Raw genomic sequence first — 20,398 nt, 5'->3', positions numbered from 1 at the left:
CATGGTTTATACTAAATATTGGGTGTGGCTTAAAAGCAGCATGGTTAGAGTTTTAGATAAAAGAGGGATGGAAGGAGAGGGGTGAAGGGAGAATGAGAGGGAGAGAAAGAAAGATGCAACTTGCTCACTTGTCACCAGAGAAGCAGTGCTCACTTGTCACCAGATGCAGCTTGCTACTTGCCACCAGAGATGCAGCACTCACTTGTCACCAGATGCAGCTTGCTACTTGTCACCAGAGATGCGGCACTCACTTGTCACCAGATGCAGCTAGCTACTTGCCACCAGAGATGCAGCACTCACTTGTCACCAGATGCAGCTTGCTACTTGCCACCAGAGATGCAGTGCTCACATGTCACCAGATGCAGCTTGCTACTTGCTACCAGAGATGCAGCACTCACTTATCACCAGATGCAGCTAGCTACTTGCCACCAGAAATGCAGTGCTGACTTGTCACCAGATGCAGCTTGCTGCTTGCCACCAGAAATGCATTGTTCACTTGTCACCAGATGCAGCTTGCTACTTGCCACCAGAGATGCAGCGCTCACTTATCACCAGATGTAGCTTGCTACTTGCCACCAGAGATGCAGTGCTCACTTGTCACCAGATGCAGCTTGCTACTTGCCACCAGAGATGCAGCGCTCACATGTCACCAGATGCAGCTTGCTATTTGCCACCAGAGATGCAGCGCTCACATGTCACCAGATGCAGCTTGCTACTTGCTACCAGAGATGCAGCACTCACTTGTCACCATTTGCAGCTTGCTACTTGCCACCAGAGATGCAGCGCTCACATGTCACCAGATGCAGCTTGCTACTTGCTACCAGAGATGCAGCACTCACTTGTCACCAGATGCAACTAGCTACTTGCCACCAGAGATGCAGTGCTCACTTGTCACTAGATGCAGCTTGCTACTTGCCACCAGAGATGCAGCGCTCACTTATCACCAGATGTAGCTTGCTACTTGCCTCCAGAGATGCAGTGCTCACATGTCACCAGATGCAGCTTGCTACTTGCTACCAGAGATGCAGCACTCACTTGTCACCAGATGCAGCTTGCTACTTGCTACCAGAGATGCAGCACTCACTTGTCACCAGATTCAACTAGCTACTTGCCACCAGAGATGCAGTGCTCACTTGTCACTAGATGCAGCTTGCTACTTGCCACCAGAGATGCATTGTTCACTTGTCACCAGATGCAGCTTGCTACTTGCCACCAGAGATGCAGCGCTCACTTATCACCAGATGTAGCTTGCTACTTGCCACCAGAGATGCAGTGCTCACTTGTTACCAGATGCAGCTTGCTACTTGCCACCAAAGATGCAGCGCTCACATGTCACCAGATGCAGCTTGCTACTTGCTACCAGGGATGCAGCACTCACTTGTCACCATTTGCAGCTTGCTACTTGCCACCAGAGATGCAGTGCTCACATGTCACCAGATGCAGCTTGCTACTTGCTACCAGAGATGCAGCACTCACTTGTCACCAGATGCAACTAGCTACTTGCCACCAGAGATGCAGTGCTCACTTGTCACTAGATGCAGCTTGCTACTTGCCACCAGAGATGCAGCGCTCACTTATCACCAGATGTAGCTTGCTACTTGCCACCAAAGATGCAGTGCTCACTTATCACCAGATGCAGCTTGCTACTTGCCTCCAGAGATGCAGCGCTCACATGTCACCAGATGCAGCTTGCTACTTGCTACCAGAGATGCAGCACTCACTTGTCACCAGATGCAGCTTGCTACTTGCCACCAGAGATGCAGTGCTCACATGTCACCAGATGCAGCTTGCTACTTGCTACCAGAGATGCAGCACTCACTTGTCACCAGATGCAACTAGCTACTTGCCACCAGAGATGCAGTGCTCACTTGTCACTAGATGCAGCTTGCTACTTGCCACCAGAGATGCAGTGCTCACTTGTCACCAGATGCAGCTTGCTACTTACCAGAGATTCAGCTTGCTACTTGTCCCCAGATGCAGCTTGCTACTTGTCACCAGAGATGCAGCGCTCACTTGTTACCAGATGCGGCTTGCTACTTGTCAGCTGCGATGCAGCGCTCACTCGTCAATAGATGCAGCTTGCTACTTGCCACCAGAGATTCAGCTTGCTACTTGTCACCAGATGCAGCTAGCTACTTGTCACCAGAGATGCAGCACTCACTTGTTACCAGATGCAGCTTGCTACTTGTCAGCTGAGATGCAGCGCTCACTTGTCACCAGATGCAGCTTGCTACTTGCCGCCAGAGATGCATCACTCACTTGTCACCAGATGCAGCTAGCTACTTCCCACCAGAGATGTAGCGCTCACTTATCACCAGATGCAGCTAGCTACTTGCCACCAGAAATGCAGTACTTACTTGTCACCAGATGCAACTTGCTACTTGTCACCAGAGATGCAGTGCTCACTTGTCACCAGATGCATCTTGTTATTTGCCACCAGAGATGCAGCGCTCACTTGTAACCAAGATGCAGCTTGCCACCAGATTCTGAGCCATCCATGCTGCTGTATCACCAGAGATGTCGCTAGGGGTCCGGGGTCGGCACTGGTGATATTGTCTCTGCCACCATTTTTGCTAAGAGCAGCTCTCGTGGAGGCAGAGGGGAACAAACAAGAGGTGGAGCCCAGGTGGCAATGAAAGCGGCTGCCAATAGAGCTGCCGCCAACCCCCCGCCCTGCGGCCTGGCCCACAACCCAGGCTCCGCCTCTTGTTTCTTCCCTGCCTCGGCCTCAAGAAGAGCTGCTCTTCACAAAAATGGCGATTACCCCAGATCTCTAGCAGTGGCTCTGGCGATTCATCACAGAACACAGGGACAAAGCCAATTTTCCATGAATTTTCCCGCGGTAAGACCGGGATTTAGGTCTGAATACCATGTCCTGGGAAAATCTGGACTGTTGGCAAGTACGGGATTGGCAGAGAGTGGTAGCAGATGCTGAGCAGTTTGTAAGGTGGATGACTTATGCTGCGTACACACGACTGGACATGCAACACTGTACCCAAATTTTTTCCCACAAGTAGAGCTTTCTTTTGGTGGTATTTGATCACCACTGGGTTTTTAATTTTTTGTTAAAAAAATGAAAAAAAAAGTAAAAATTTTGAAAAAACAAAACAAAACAGTTTTATATTTTGTTATAACATTTTGCAAACAGGTAATTTTTCTCCTTCATTGATGTACACCGATGAGGCTGCACTGATGGATACTGATAGGCTGCACTGATGGGCACCGATAAGCTGCACTGATGGCACTGATAAGATGTCACTGATGGGCACTACTAGGTGGCACTGATGGGCACTGATGAGGTGGCACTGAAGGACACTGATAGGTGGCACTGATGGATGGCAGTGAGGGCACTGGTAGGTGACACTGATAGGCAGCACTGCTAGGTAGCATGGATGACGCACTGATTGGCACCACTGGTGGGCATTGATAGGTGGCACTGGTGGGTATTGATAGGTGGCATTGATTGGTGGCACTGAGATGCACTGGTGGGCACTGGCAGGTTGCACTGGCAGCCGGCACTGGTGGGCACAGGTGAGGTGGCTGCGCCTCTTCCTCTTCGGGACCGATGCCCCTTTCACAGATGCCGTGATGGGCTTTTTTTTCTCCTCACACTGTTAGCGATTACCAATCTTCTGTTTACATCACGTGATCAGCTATCATTGGTTGACAGCTGATCATGTGGTAAGGGGCCAGGATCAACCCCTCACTCTGTGATCACCCGAGTCTCATTGATACTGGGGAGCTTGCAAAGGGGAGGACGTCATATAAAATGATGCTAAAGGAAGACGGTGATGAAAGAGTTAATAAAAAGCCGTTTGAGTAACAAGGGATTAAACTTGTATTTATTTTGAATAGGTTTACAGTTCACACAGAACACTAATTATGAAGCTAGGCTACAATTGTAGTTTTTATTTATAATAAATGAAGAACACGATGGAGGTTTCTCATTGACAACGTAGCAGTGTAGATTAGTGGAAGATAAGCTCCCCCCCAGAGTAGTCAACAGAGCTGTGCTGTTCATGTGACAGCTGTCCTCTAAATTGTGTTTGTTAGGAGCTTCTGATAAAGTAACGTTGTCCTTTAATTACACAGAGAAAGGATCTTATGTGTATAGTGACAGATCGGCCTTGCAGAGGCAGAGGAATCTCCCACCTAAGCTGAGCCCTTTTCACCACAGTGTCTGAAGTGTGTGTGCCTCTACTACCCCTGAATCAGCTCATTGCACTTTAATTTATTTATTTTTTTACACTAGTTCGTAAGTAAACATGTTGATGGGTGGCAACTATATCAGTAACAAAACCGGAATTTTTTTAAATTTTCAGCATGAATTTAAAAGAGAAACGCTCAGTATGACACAAGTCATGAGATACTCCTACCTTATTAATGCTGGTGGAAGTGATTATGTAATTATAACTGCAGTAACAAGAAACTATTCATTCAGCACTCTGTAGTACCCATTTCATAAAAGTAAAATGCAGGAGGACAAACCAAAACTTGAAAAGACAAAAAACTTTTTCTCCAAATACTTGACGCTAGTGTTACCTTTTCTGCCAAATTTCAAGCAGGAAGGAAATGACTTGTAGAAACAGGAAATTCTAACCCTCAGGGGGCTGCACACCATATGGAAGTTAGCCCGGTACGGCACTTCATCAGAGTGCTGCTTGGTGACAATATTTTGCTGAAAACGATTCTGTGTTTACTTTTTTAACATCATTACTTGCAGAGGAAAAAAAAAATCATGATTAAATGGACTTTCACTAGGCAGATCTGTCCTACTGAATTCAGTCGTAAAATTAGCCAAATGACAGGAGGGAGGAAGGTGGTGACTGTTGATTTTCTCCCTGAAAACTGCCCTTTGGCACTGAATGAAACTTAATTTTAGTGTATCTGCTAATGGCAGCTGTTTGATTTATGCATTCATTTACATTTGGCGTTCTAAAACAGAACATTTTGTGGAGATTAGCACCTTGTAATCACATGATTCTGTCAGATAGCTGCAAGGAAAAACTCAGGGTTTATGAGAGCGATATATAATGAATAGGACTGAATGGGTAACTAAGCACTGTGAAGGAAAATACAGTAAAATAGAAGGGGACAGATCATACCAAGTTATAGCTGTAGTGTGATTATTAGCAAAATCTCAAAATTATGATAAACCATTGGTAGACCATATGGTCATGATTTTTCTTATATTTTCTATAAATACCCCTCTTATTTTTTTAGCTTACTAAAGGATTCAGAAACTGACATTTCTGTTCAACTTCTGTCCCAGTAACAGTGTCACACTCTTAACACAAAGGTTGACGTCTTAAAAAAAAAAGTCTCCCCACTTTGGAAACAGACACCAATAAAACATAAAAGAGGTTCTAACTCTTCCCACTGTTTGAGATTTTTTTTTCAAAGTGATAAGGAGGACAAGAAGTGGGGAGACGTCTCACCAGCAGTTACACAGACACCAATACAGAATTTCGCACCCTTCTCACAAAACTAAAAATACTTTAAAAAAATGAAAAAGGTGCTAGTGTCAGGTGTTAAATTGAGTATATCTAACAATGTTTAAACGTTGAAAATAAATGATTGTCACCAATGCCTGCTTGTGAAATTTGCCCATGAGCTAAAGCTCATTTAAAAATCATACAAATAAAATCAATATGCTAAAAGCCCATTATAGTATAATATATAAAAACTGAAGAATGAGAAGAGTGTAGGTCTTGCCTAAAGAAACCAATCAGATCCTGCTGTCACTTTTCTTTTCCAGGCTAGGACATGAAATTGAATTTGATTGCTTGCTAGTTCCAGTAGCACAATATTTCTTTTGGTAAAGTTCTTTAAATCAGGCTGGTTAAAAACATCTGTTTTCCTTTAGTTCAGTAAGAATAATCTGCTGATTCAGAAAATACAGTAGAATAGCCAAATATTTGGAGAATACAGTAGATGCAACCTTAGAGTTTCACATATAGTGCTGCACAAATGTTAGTAGTGAAAGACATTCTAACAGATGTACATATATATTGATTAGAAATAAAAATATCTCCAAATCTGTTTGCTTGTAAGAAGAAAATATACGTTTATTGATTTTCTATAAAGAATTGTGCATTCATTTCCTAGCAAATATAAAAGACCAGACAGGTGTGAGTGTTTCCTATTGAAAAAGTTGTAGTTTTTTAACGTTGTGCAGAAATGAGGTAGCCTGATTTTGTAATTGATTGTAATATGATATGATAAATTGATTTATGAGCTAAACTGTGGTAGTCCTTCCTAGTAACCACTAGCTTTAAACCACATCTTGTGGTTTTGGAGTATGTGAGAGTTCCTTCAGTTACAGAGGCACAACCCCTATTTCGATTGGCTCCGTGCTGAGGTTCTCTCCTGTGTGCCACAATGCAGTAAGATATGCTTCCAGAAAGTAGCCAAGGTCCTGTGCACCTCTTCACTCTCCTACCTGCCAGAGAAGTACCGCGATTTTAGCGATGTCTTTGACAAAGGTCAAGCTGGTAGTTTGTCTCCACACCGGTCGTATGATTGCGCAATTGATCCTCAACCTAGTGCCATACCCCCTCGTGGCCAGGTTTACCCTTTGTCGGTCTTGGAGGATAAGGCCATGGAGGAGTATGTTGCAGACACACTTTCTCGAGGTTTCATCCACAAATCCTTGTCTCCTGCTGGTGATGGTTTCTTCTTTGTGAAGAAGAAGAGTGGTGAACTGAGACCTTGTATTGATTATAGGGGTCTCAATCGTTTCATGATTAGGAATGCCTATTCAATTCCGTTGATTACAGAGTTATTTTACTGCCTCGGTTTTTCCTCGTACCTCGTAAAGGCCTTTTGACCTTTGTAACGCCCTGGGAGTTTTCCAGGAATTTATTAACGATGTCCTCCGAGATTTGTTGCAGTTATGTGTGGTGGTTTATTTTGATGATATCCTCATATTTTCCAAGTCCCTGGAGAGCCACCACACAGATATATGTTGTATGCTTCAGAAACTAAGAGAGAACAATCTCTATTGTAAATTGGAGAAGTGCGAATTTGATCGTGAACAAGTTAAATTCCTGGGTTATGTAATTTCCATTGCTGGTTTTTCGATGGACCCAGTGAAACTTTCAGCAGTCCTACAATGGCCCCGACCAATGGGTTTACGTCCTATGCAGCGTTTCCTGGGCTTTCCCAACTATTATCGGCATTTTATTCGTAACTTCTCATCTCTGGTCTGATATGACTGATATGTCTGACTGATATGACCAGAAAGAATGGTAAGCCACAGAGTAGGTCTCTGGAGTCCATTAACGCCTTTGAGAGTCTCAAGGCTGCCTTTGTTTCTGCTCCTGTGTTGGCACATCCTGAACCTATGTTACCTTTTATCCTTGAGGTTGATGCTTCTGAGACTGGAGTTGGTGCCCTGTCTCAATGTCCTACCTCTGAGTGCGCTATTAATCCTTGTGGCTACTTTTCAAAGAAATTGTCACCTGCGGAGTGCAATTACGAGATTGGTGACAGAGAGCTGTTAGCGATCGTTTTAGCCCTATAAGAATGGAGTCATCTCCTCGAAGGTACCACTGTGCCGGTTCTCATTCTTACAGACCATAAGAATCTCAAAATAGTGACAGTCAATATGAATCCATAATTAGTGAGTTCATGAAAAAAAGTCCATAGATGGTCAACCCTTGCGATCCTATATAAAAACACCATGGTGGCTGCACCGCTCCTGGTTGTAATAATGTGAATGCAATCTGTGGGACCATTGAATAAGATGTGTGCATATGAATACTGCTCATAATTATGGTGTGCTGATCCATTAAGAGGAGGAGTACCCTGTGGCGACTAAGGATATATTTACCACGCTCTCATTAGCTTTAATCTGGTAAGCGCACTCACTATAAGGTGACGGGCACGTGTGCGCAGTTTCAAGTGTGTGCAACCACCGTGGTGTTTTTATATAGGATCGCAAGGGTTGACCATCTATGGACTTTTTTTCATGAACTCATTAATTATGGATTCATATTGACTGTCACTATTTTGTTATAAGTTTTGAAGTATACCAATTATTTATTAATTTATTACAAATTTTCTTTATTTGGGAAGTTGGTGTATACAATATTTTTTGTATGTTGGCGCAGTTTTTTATACTTCCTTATTGCTGTTAGGTGTGTGTATCCCACTTATTTCTGCTGCCTTCTTTATAGATTAATTCTACAATTTTTGTTTGTTTTTTGGCTAGCGCAATTTATTTTTCCCCATAAGAATCTCACATTCTTGTCTGAGGCTAAATGCCTTGCTCCAGAAGGGCAAGATGGACTCTTTTCTTGTCAATTTTCAAGTACATTGTCTCATTCTTACCCGGTACTAAGAATGTAAGGGCCTTCCAAAATGGAGCCAGTTCCATTTCCTGTGATTCCTCTTGATTATATTCTGGTTATGGTTCGCACCAGTCTCACTTCTCCTTTGGGTGACAATCTTGCTGCTTAGGTCATTGCTTCTCCTGAGAAACCTTGTGACCACTGCTTTGTCCCATGTTCCAGACTTACTATTCTCCCAAGGCTGCTGGCCATCCTGGGAAGAATCAACTCTTTTGGGACATTTTCCAGAAATTCTGGTGGCCTAGTCTATGTGCTGATGTAACCTCCTTTGTAGCTGCCTGTTCCGTGTGTGCTCAGCGTAAGACTCCACGACACCTTCCAGTGGGCCTTCTAAAACCTATACCCAATGGACAGAGGCCCTGGACCCCCCTCTCTATGGATTTAATTGTGCAGTTATTCAACTCCCAGGGCAACACAGTTATCCTTATGGTGGTTGACTGGTTCTGGAAAATGGCTCATTGCATTCCACTTAAGAAGTTGCCCACTTCTAAGGATCTGGCTTCCATTTTTGCTCGGGAGATCTTTCGCTTACATGAGCTACCCAAGATGATTGTCTCGGACAGGGGTAGTCAGTTTGTTTCCCGGTTCTGTGCACAGTTGGGAATTCAGCTTGCTTTCTCCTCTGCGTATCACCCACAGTCTAATGGGGCTGCAGAAAGAGCCAATCAGTCCTTGGAGCAATTCCTACGGTGCTATATTTCTGACCATCATAACAACTGGTCAGACCTCTTACCATGGGCGGAGTTTGCTCACAATAGTGCATTGAAGTCTGCTTCCCGATTGTCCCCATTTATGGTGAACTATGGTTTCCAACCTTCCATGTTGCCTGACTCATTTGTTCTGCAGAGTATTCCTGCATTGGAGGAACATCTCCGTTGTCTTCATTCGACTTGGGCACAAGTCCAGGAGGCTTTGAGACATGCTAATGATCGGTACAGACTCCATGCTGACCGCAGACACCTGGCTGCGCCTTCCTATCAGGTTGGGGACAGGGTCTGGCTGTCATCTCGCAACCTCCGACTTCGAGTTCCCTCTCTGAAATTCGCACCTCTGTGTATTCTTGGAAGGATTAACCCAGTGGCTTACACATTAGCCCTTCCTTCTAATATGCGTATCTCGAATATATTTCATGTCTCCTTATTAAAACCTTTGGTCTGCAACCGCTTTACCACCTCTGTGCCATGTCCCCACCCTGTACAGATTGAGAACCACAAGGAGTATGAAGTACAGTTAATTTTTAACTCCCTTAGATTCCGTGGGTGCATACAGTACCTGGTGCATTGGTACTCATCCTCGGACATACATGGGAGGGGTCATTTAGGAGGGGGTACTGTCAGGGCTGGGCTCAGCCCTTCCTTCTTGTGAGCTGGTCAGGTATCGGCTAATTGCCAGCTCCTATCTCTCCACAGTGACTCACTTGTTGATGATATTCTGCTCGTCAGTCCTGCCTACTTAAGCCATCCAACCCAGATGATCTCTGCCTTCACCTTGGTCAATATCACAGAGACTATCTTCTGTGTATCTCCTTTTAAAGACTTGCTCTTCTGACATTCCTTCTGGCTCCAGATCCTTCTTGCTGTTCCACTACTACTACTGATCTCTGGCTTCCTGACTTTCTGGCTTGTCTGACGATCCATTGGTTACTGATCGTTGGCTATGTTTATTCCATTTACTGTTATTATTAAACAAGTGTGATTTAACTGTACTTCTGTTTCGGTCTGATTCTTGGTTTCTGACAAAGACATACTGATAGGAGAAAAAAGTAACAGTGTTTTTTGTGTCCTTGCACTGCCCAATCATCAAGTATAACATAAAGCAGAACTTCACTCTTTCAATCAACATTGACTATTTTTTAAGTAGTTGTAAAGGCTCAAGATTTTTGAACTTCATGCATACTATGGTAAAAAACATCTGTGTGCAGCAACCCCCCCCCCCCCCCCCCGTACACTTAACTGAGCCCCATCTTGATCCAGCGTTGTGCAGGAGAACTTCAGCTTCCTCCTCATTGGCTGAGTCTAGTAAGAATGCATTTCTTACAATGGTGATGCCTCAAATGGTGACTACAATTATGGAGTACTCTGCACAATATTAGTGGTGTCTTCCTCAAGATGGATATTGGATTTGGACTATTTCATATACTCTATTCACCTTTGCCAGATTTAATTTTGATATGGACTTTTGTTTTCACTATATTAGTGCGGCAACATATATGCTACATGTGTTTATTTAGTTTGTCTTACTATTGGTTGCCAACAGCTGTGTTTATTATCACTAGTCACACCAGCGCATTTTCTATTTTTGTTTATTGGTGCACTAGCTGCACCCTGACATGTTTTGTCAAAAACAAACCTCCTCAGGAGGAATTTCTTATGATATTATGATATATTCTTTTTTGGTATATTTATGTGCTGCCAATGTACACTTTTAATCCACTTTACATTAAACCTATGCCATAACTGTGCCACTGCTCCTGGAACATTACAGCAGAAGCAACAATACATTACTTTTTATACATATATTAAACAATGGATTAGAATGGGAATTCATCTTACAATAACTTCTATGTTTATTGCCCATACTATATGGCAACATTTATTACGATCAGGTTTGATTTTTATGCATGCAGTTTTACAGCTTTATAAAAAGAGGCAAAACAACTAGTGATATGCTTTGGATTTACTTCAAAACAAAAAGCACTTTAGTGTTTTTAATAGAACTCTAAAACTCTTGACATCATCAATATACAACAAAGTCTAAATACCTTTTTATTAACTGTAAGTCAAAAAAAAAAAATTTTCATCACTTCATAAAACAAATGGAAAACCCTTTTGCAACTAAAGACTTTGTGACAGTATAACACCATGTGAAAAAGGCAGTACGGTAATTAAAATCATTAATTAGAAGGTATCTTTAAATGTTCTGAATAAACTACAGAATATTGACAGTTATCCATCATTACTCCTGCACTGAGATTTTCTTTTTGCAAAGAGTTGCAAATGGCAAAAGAAAGGTAAGTCTGTACTGCTAGGGGAAATATCAAAGTAACCTGTTGATTTAACCTGCATAGGTGAAACACAGGTGAAACTAATTCTAATTCAAAAATTCTAATTATTTCCAAATAATCTGTCTCTTTGTTATTTATTTTTAACCAGCATGCACAATTATTGTATAGTGCATATTAAACAATCTCCAATGTAATTCCTGAAAAGAGAAATATATCTCTGCTTTATCTTATCAACCAGCAGAAAACAATAGGGAATAGGAAATAAATATTCTCCCAGAGGAACAGCACTGTCTTTGGAAGGTTTTTTTTTTTTTTTTTTTTTCAACACACACATTGGAATTGCCATACATTTTAAATTCTACTTAAACAAAGACATTGACTGTTACAGGGTGAATCAACTTATTTAACATACCTCCTAAAATTATGCTTAACAATATGAAATCTATTAGCTAGATTTATTGTTATCAAGTGATGAGGTCCGTCCCTCCTAAACACCTTTCTATTTGCTGTCCTATATGGATTGATTTACTAAATCCAATAGACTTTACTCTGTACAAGAGAATTTTCCCCAGGACTTAGTAAATGGGTTGCAGTTTCACTTTGCAAAGAATGCCCAATCGTGTGTAAAGAAAAAAAAAAAAAAAACATTTTTGCTTGAACCTGATTGGATGATGAGAGTCAGCAGAGCTTCACCTCATTCACTAACCTATGGGGGAAATTCCCTTGTGAAGTGAACAGTCTGTTTGCCTTCAGTAAATCAACATCAGTATGTCCAAAAACTATAAGCTTGTAGAAGTTGATGGAGTTTTCTTTTACTACAGAGAGAGGGTTTATTCTTAAAATGGACAGAACAGTAAACAGTCATTAAGACCCCTTTCACACCGAGGGCGTTTTGCGGGTGCTATAGCATTAGAAATAGCGCCTGCAATCCGCCCTTAAACTGCTGCCGTTGTCTCCAGTAGTACTAGTGTAGTGGTGCGCTGGCAGGACGTCAGGAAAAGTCCTGCCAGCAGCTTCTTTGCAGCGGTGAAGGAGCGGTGTGTTTACCGCTCCTCCACCGCTGCTCCCTATTGAAATCAATGGGGCAGCGCTGCAATACCGCCGGCAAAACGCTGCTATTGCGGCGTATTGCGGGCAGTTTTAACCCTTTCTCGCCCGCTAGCAGGAGTAAAAGCACCCCGCTATCAGACGCAATGCGCTGCCAATCCGACAGTAAAACGCCGCTAAAAATAGCGGCGTTTTACTGCCGACGCTATGGGCGGCTTGGTGTGAAAGCCGTCTAAATCAGCTTTCAGTTTACCAGAAAGCCCACAGTTAAAAATTCTGATTGGTTGTCGTGAATATTACACATTATAGTTGTACTGTTTAACCTTCAAAATGCTTAGATTGACATACAGTGCCTTGAAAAAGTATTTTTACCCCTTGAAATTTTCCAAATTTTGTCATGTTACAACCAAAAATGAAAATGTATTTTATTGGAATTTTATGTGATAGACCAACACAAAGTGGCACATAATTGTGAAGTGGAAGGAAAATGATAAATGGTTTTCCAAATCTTTTACAAATAAATATGTAAAAAGTGTATTCAGCCCCCTTTACTCTGATACCCCTAACAAAAATCTAGTGAAACCAATTGCCTTCAGAAGTCACCTAATTAGTAAATAGAGTCCACCTGTGTGTTATTTAATCTCAGTATAATTACAGCTGTTCTGTGATGCCTTCAGAGGTTTGTAAAAGATCCTTAGTGAGCAAACAGTATCATGGAGGTCAAGGAACACACCAGACAAGTCAGGGATAAAGTTATGGAGATGTTTAAAGCAGGGTTAGGTTATAAACAGATATCCTAAGAATTGATCATCTAACAAAGCACTGTTTAATCCATCATCCAAAAATGGAAAGAGTATGGCACAACTGCAAACCTACCAAGACATGGCCGTCCACCTAAACTGACAGGCCTGGCAAGGACAGCATTAATCAGAGAAGCAGTCAAAAGGCCCAAAGTAACTCTGGAGGAGCTGCAGAGATCCACAGCTCAGGTGGGAGAATCTGTCCACAGTCGCGCACTCCACAAATCTAGCCTTTATGGAAGAGTGTCAGGAAGAAAGCCATTGTTGAAAGAAAACCATAAGAAGTTTGCAGTTTGTGAGAAGCCATGTGGGGGACACAGCAAACACGTGGAAGAAGGTGCTCTGGTCAGATGAGACTAAAATGTAACTTTTTGGCCTAAAAGCAAAATGCTATGTGTGGCGGAAAACTAACACCGAACATCGCCCTGAACACATCATTCCCACTGTAAAACATGGTGGTGGCAGCATCATATTGTGGGGATACTTTTCTTAAGCAGGGACAGGGAAGCTAGTCAGAGTTGACGGGAAGATGGATGGAGCCAAATACAGGACAATCTTAGAAGAAAACCTGTTAGAGTCTGCAAAAGACTTGAGACCGGGGCAGAGGTTCACCTGCCAGCAGGACAACAACCCTAAACATACAGCCAGAGCTACAATAGAATGGTTTAGATCAAAGCATCTTCATGTGTTAGAATGGTCCAGTCAAAGTCCAGACCTAAATCCAATTGAGACTCTGTAGCAAGACTTGAAAAATGCTGTACACAGATGCTGTCCAGAGATAGAGCTTGAGCTATTCTGCAAAGAAGAATGGGCAAAAATGTCACCCTCTAGATGTGCAAAGCTGGTAGAGACATACCCAGAAAGACTTGCAGCTGTAACTGCAGCAAAAGGTGGTTCTACAATGCATTGGCTCAGGGGGGCTGAATACAAATGTACATCACATTTTTCAGATATTTATTTGTAAAAAATTATAAAAAAACATTTATTATTTTCCTTCCACTTCACAATTATGTGCAATTTTATGTTGGTCTATCACATACAATTCCAATAAAATATATTTATGTTTTTGGATGTAACATAACAAAATGTTGACAATTTCAAGCGGTATGAATACTTTTTCAAGGCACTGTACATAATTTGGTTGATGCATTGCATACTTTGAGCAATAGGAGTAAAAATATTTCTGTATTTACTTCAGAGGTCCTATAAGTTCATTGCAATTTATACTCTTACAGACCTGGAAACAAAAACATTGCAAGGGCTAAAGGGTGAAAACAGTCTCAGCAACACTGGATCTTTTCTTGTGGACAACACTACTGTTGACTTCCAAAGATTTCCTGATAAAGAAATCCTCAGGATTGCTGGTCCTCTTTCTGCAGATTTTTCTGTCAAGGTAAGCCAAACCTGGTTAATCTTATGGGCATAGTTCCAGTTGTAAATACTTGTACAAGGGAGCTTGTTCCATCCCACAGAGCAAATAGCATTTGGTTTCTATTCAGTTTCCCCTATGATGCCTATGGTAGAAACTTGCTCCAGTGTAGCTCATAGTCTTTAACACCTGTGCAGAAATTATGTAATAAAGTTTAGTTCTTGGCTTTCCTATACTTGACTAATGTTACAGCTCTAACTATTTTAAGTGGGTGTTGTGATTTAATACCTTAACCAAATAACATGAATCAGCAACATTTGCTAACTGGAATGTTATTCTGAAACGTATGTCGATAATTCTTCAGCATAAGGACCGTTCCACCAAAAATGTGGGTGAAGGGTATGAGTTAGAGGTTAAAACCTTTTTTTCCTGTTCTGATTGCCTGTTCATATGCATGTCAGATTTCACATAGATGTCTATAACGAATGTTATGATACATAGACTGTTTTGTTTTTCTGGAACCTGGTGCAAGTGAGATGCAGAAGAACTCACCATTGTAGAGAGAAATATGGAAAGTTGCTTATCTAGCTGGATGTGCATGTTTGAAGGGGCAGTTCACTACAAGTTGAGAAATACCTTTAGCTTTTGTTGCTACCCCTTTTTTCCCTTGGTTTGAAGTTTGTACAGACAAGACACTCGCTCCTGTGGTTTCTTCTTTATAATGTGCATATTCCAGGTTAGCGACTCGCTAAGTAGTTAAGCCAAAATACTGCACCACATTTCACAGTTGGCAGCCCCCATAGTTTTACCCTCAAATGTTTTTCATGGCTGTCAGCAGTGGAATTATTATTAAAGGAAATGCATATTGTTTCTTTTCTTTGTAATGGTTAGGGCAAAAAGACTCCTCCCCCTATTTTAAGTCAAGTAAATATGAAATGTTACATATGAATATTTTATATGTTCATATGCAGTCAGTAGTTGGAGTTCTCAGACGCATTTCACATTCTTTTTGTATTCTCCTTAACTCCTGTCGAAAATAAAAAGAAAATAACATTTTCTTTACAGAGATCAATAGTTTAAAGTAAAATGTAAGCATTCAAGTGAACAGGTTTGATCAATGATTCCTTTCTATCAGCTTAAAATCCTATGATATTATAGATTAGAACAATATAGTATATCTTGACACCACATCCCAGCAATAACAGCCATTTTGCTGGATATATAGAGAAGGATTTTTAAGGTGTCCCCCCATATGGTTATGTGTACGTGTAAATGATGTGACACCTTAAACTTTTTTTTTTTTAAAACATACAAACTACAATAAAATTTTTAACTATTATAACTTTGTTTTCAAGATTTTCTGAAAGAGTAAACGCCTGTATACACGATAGGATTTTCCCACAACAAATGTTGGATGTGTGTTTGTTGTCGGAAAGTCTGACCGTGTGTATGCTCCATAGAACATTTGTTGTCGGAATTTCCGCCAACAAATGTTTGAGAGCAGGTTCTCAAATTTTCCGACAACAAGACATGTTGTCGGAAATTCCGAGCATTTGTACAATTCCGATGCACAAAAGTCCATGCATGCTCAGAATAAAGCAGAAGAGCCGCACTGGCTATTGAACTTCATTTTTCTTGGCCTGTCATAGGTGTTGTACGTCATGCATTCTTGCCGATCAGAATTTCTGACAACATTTGTATGACTGTGTATATGCAAGACAAGTTTGAGCCAACATCTGTTGGAAAAAATCCATGGTTTTGTTATCGGAATTTCCAATCGTGTGTACAAGTTTTACATTTTGAAATATTCATCCAACACGAGTGTTGGCGGTTACACACTTATAGCCATGCACAGTATTTTCTGTAATGTATATCAATGGGCAAAAATATGCTTCAACTGTGGCTCCTGGGTACCACAACAGAAGAGTAGCTTAATCTGTGCAACCGTACACCTCATGTACAACTGTGTGCAAGAGCCCTAATAGAAAAAACACAAGTAGCTGCCATACTTCTTTGTCAATATAAACTTGAAACAGTTTATCATTCTCTTTAAAAAGTCTAGCATAGCTATTGCTTTTCAGTCATTCGTTTTTAGGATTTTAGAAATGACTAGGTGAGGGACACAAACTTTAGCTAAAAAAGCAGTTTTTACACTGGTAAAAAAATAGATGGCTTCCTGTTGTACCCTGGGAAACATATAATTGCAGCATTTTTATAAGCTGTACCACTGACATTTTTTGGAAACATTTATATATAAAAACAGTCCATTTTGAGGATTATATCTCCAAATTCCCTTGTTGAATGTAAGGCAGTATTTCTTGCCAAACAGTACAAAATAGTTATCAACAATACATGTCTTATGAGATAAAGGATCAGTGACTCAACTCAACATCTTGCTTCTCAACCAGTAAGCACAATGCTCATTCATTTATGACTGTGCAGCACTGGCAGATAGAGTGGTATTGTTTCCTATTAGATATGTTACTTGGATTATATAAAATAATCTAAAACATATTGCTGAAAGAAATACATACATTGTACTTGAACTCCAAGAACAAAAAAATGCAGCATTTGGGAATCACAATAAAATGAAAGCTTTTTAAGACGGCCATAAAGACCTTACAAAGCCTTCAACCACGTAGCTGTAAATGTTGTACATAGTCCAACATTTTTCTTTTGTATCATGGGATCATCAGACACATGGTGTATAATGCATCACCAGTGGCTATATCGCAAAATTATTTGTGATTGAAATTAAATGGTGATACTCTAATGCATAATTGTGCTAAGGCCATTACTATTTGAATTATCAAGTTGGTATTTAATAAAAGTTACTTCTTTTAGCTTTTCATCCAACAGTTTTAGTGAAAATTCTACGTTCCACAACCGTCTTTTGGGACTTATATAGCATGACTTTCATCCAAATTCCACAAGTCAGTCATTATGGTCAGTTTCCAGAGACCATTGCTGAAATTACTTTTTTGGCTGTATTAACGTTATTTTGTGTAAAACATTTTTGAATTGAAGCCAGATACCTATTTTCCCCAGAATGGTGCTTGTTGTTGAATTGTTAAGTCTCTACACAGCTGCTGCCTCATTAGTGTGGTTAGTAGAAACGTATTTATTTTGATTTAGGAAGAAGGTAGAACATTGCAGGTTAGTTAGTAATACTTGAGGAGGCTGCTGCTTTTCAGAGGTTCACTTCCTGTGAAATATGGTATGATTAACAAGAACCACAAATTTCACTGCATTCTCATGGAGTCAAAATTAAAAATGAAATACTGAAATGCACACGTAAAGTATACCCTACCTACTTATTGCTGTACTGCACCAGTCTAGCCCATTGCCTTTAGAGGGTAATCAGGTAACATTAGGACAAGCCTACCTGTGATGTTGGAATTTTGAATGTATTAAAAAGCTTTAAAACAATATAGAAAACACCTTTACTTTTTCTATTTAGACTTTTATTGCCTTGACTGTCCTCTCTGTCTGGACACAGCAGATAATTATTGTAAATGATGATGGTGACTAGGGATGAGCCGAACACCCCCCCGGTTCGGTTCGCACCAGAACTTTCGAACGGACCCCAAATTCGTACGAACTTTAGAACCCCATTGAAGTCTATGGGACTCGAACGTTCGAAATTAAAAGTGCTAATTTTAACGGCTAATATGCAAGATACTGTCCTAAAAAGGGTTTGGGGACCTGGCTCCTGCCCCAGGGGACATGGGTCAATGCCTAAAATGTTTTTAAAAATGGCCGTTTGGCGGGAGCACTGACTTTAATGACGAATAAAGTGAAAAAAAAGTGAAATATTCCTTTAAATATGGTGCCTGGGGGGTGTCTGTAGTATGCCTGTGAAGTGCCACGTGTTTCCCGTGTTTAGAACAGTCCCAGCACAAAATGACATTAAACGGAAATAACATTTAAAACTGCTTGCGGTTTTAATGTTATATCTGGTTCCTGCAATATGGTTGAAAATCATTGAGAAAAATGGCATGGGTAGCCCTCCCTGCCCATTACCAGCCCCTTTGGGTCTTGTACGCATATTAAGGGGAACCCAGTACCCATATTAAAAAAAGAAAATGTGTGTGGCCCCCAGGCCCTATATACTCAGAACAGCAGTATACAGGCGGTGCAAACAAGACAGGGACTGTGTAGGTTTGTTGTGTTAAGTTGAATCTGTTTGTAATTTTCAACTGGTACATTTTCAAAGTGTAGCTCCAGTCAAAAAAACTATTTTTAAGCTTTTTGGAAAACATAGGGAAGGGTTATCACCCCTGTATAATTTGTTTTGTCGTCCATCTTTTTTCATCTCACTTGCTGTTGTCTCCTTCCGTTTGCAAGTAGGAGATGTTTGTAAGTTGGATGTTTGAAAGTAGGGGCCTGCCCTATATGCTCTGCAGAAATGGCAGAACAAGGTGTTGGTTTTGCCACAACATTGTAAGCCCTCACAGTTACTCTGGGTGGGCACAGGAACGGGCCCTCCTGTGAAATATTATATCAAGAATTGTAATTACATGTCCCTGTTAAACAGGGGCAGAAAAATTGGGCCTTAGGCACTGGTGCTGGTGCCACGACACTGCAACCTCTCCCATATACTCTAGTTTTATTGCAGGAATTAGCCCTGCTGCAAAGCATTGCATCAAAAATTGTAATTAAACGCCCCTGTTAAACAGGGGCAGAAAAATTTGCCTTAGGCACTGGTGCTGGTGCCACCACACTGCAACCTCTCCCATATACTCTAGTTTTATTGCAGGAATTAGCCCTGCTGCAAAGCATTGCATCAAAAATTGTACTTAAACGCCCCTGTTAAACAGGGGCAGAAAAAATGGGCCTTAGGCACTGGTGCTGGTGCCACCACACTGCAACCTCTCCCATATACTCTAATTTTATTTCAGGAATTAGCCCTGCTGAAAAGCATTGCATCAAAAATTTTACTTAAACGCCCCTGTTAAACAGGGGCAGAAAAATTGGGCCTTAGGCACTGGTGCTGGTGCCACAACACTGCAAGTTCTCCCATATACTCTTGTTTTATTGCAGGAATTAGCCCTGCTGCAAAGCATTGCATCAAAATTGTAATTAAACGCCCCTGTTAAACAGGGGCAGAAAAATTGGGCCTTAGGCACTGGTGCTGGTGCCACCACACTGCAACCTCTCCCATATACTCTTGTTTTATTGCAGGAATTAGCCCTGCTGCAAAGCATTGCATCAAAAATTGTAATTAAACGCCCCTGTTAAACAGGGGCAGAAAAATTGGGCTGATGGCATCACCCAGAACCAGAAATGTTCTTCCAACATATCAGCGGAGGAGGAAGAGGATAGACAATCAACATAACAGGACAGTCACTCAGCATCAGCATAGGCAGTCTTGAAGGGATGTGATATTTAAAAAAAAATTATTCGGTTACATCAGCTTCAGGTGCTTGGTAGCTGTGGGTGATCCAAGACTGATTCATCTTGATGAAGGTCAGTCGATCAACTGATTCGGTGGACAGGCGCACCCTGTGATCGGTAACAAAGCCATCAGCAGCACTGAAGGTGCGTTCCGAAAGAACGCTGGATGCAGGACAGGCCAGTAGCTCAATTGCATACTGTGCAAGCTCTGGCCAGTGATCCATCCTCAAGACCCAGTAAGCCCGAGGATTTTCGGTGGGAAAGGTGTCCAAGTCTGACCTTGCCCCTAGGTATTCCTGCACCATGTAAATCAGACGCTGGCGATGGTTGCTGGAACCGATCATACCTTGGGGCTGCGGACTAAAAAATTGTCTGAAAGCATCAGTCAGACGGCCACCTTCTCCACCGCTCCTTCTGACCGATGCCT

At 41.5% G+C, this 20,398-nt stretch overlaps 1 protein-coding gene across 3 annotated transcripts in view; it reads left to right on the top strand.

Moving 5' to 3' along the window:
* Nucleotides 1-20,398, top strand: part of ADAMTSL1 (ADAMTS like 1) — a 1,178,053-nt gene that overhangs the window by 938,430 nt on the left and 219,225 nt on the right. For all 3 annotated transcript variants that reach the window (XM_077475229.1, XM_077475230.1, XM_077475231.1), the window contains one exon: nt 14,441-14,598. In XM_077475229.1, the coding sequence (XP_077331355.1) occupies nt 14,441-14,598 (158 nt within the window). The remainder of the gene's footprint in view (nt 1-14,440; nt 14,599-20,398) is intronic.

Source organism: Lithobates pipiens, unplaced genomic scaffold, assembly GCF_037356315.1.
Source record: "Lithobates pipiens isolate NorthernLeopardFrog02 unplaced genomic scaffold, aLitPip1_a1.2 Scaffold_13, whole genome shotgun sequence".
In the NCBI taxonomy this organism is placed as follows: Eukaryota; Metazoa; Chordata; class Amphibia; order Anura; family Ranidae; genus Lithobates; species Lithobates pipiens.
The sequence above is the reverse complement of the archived record's forward strand: the minus strand, read 5'-3'. Positions and strand labels throughout refer to the sequence as shown.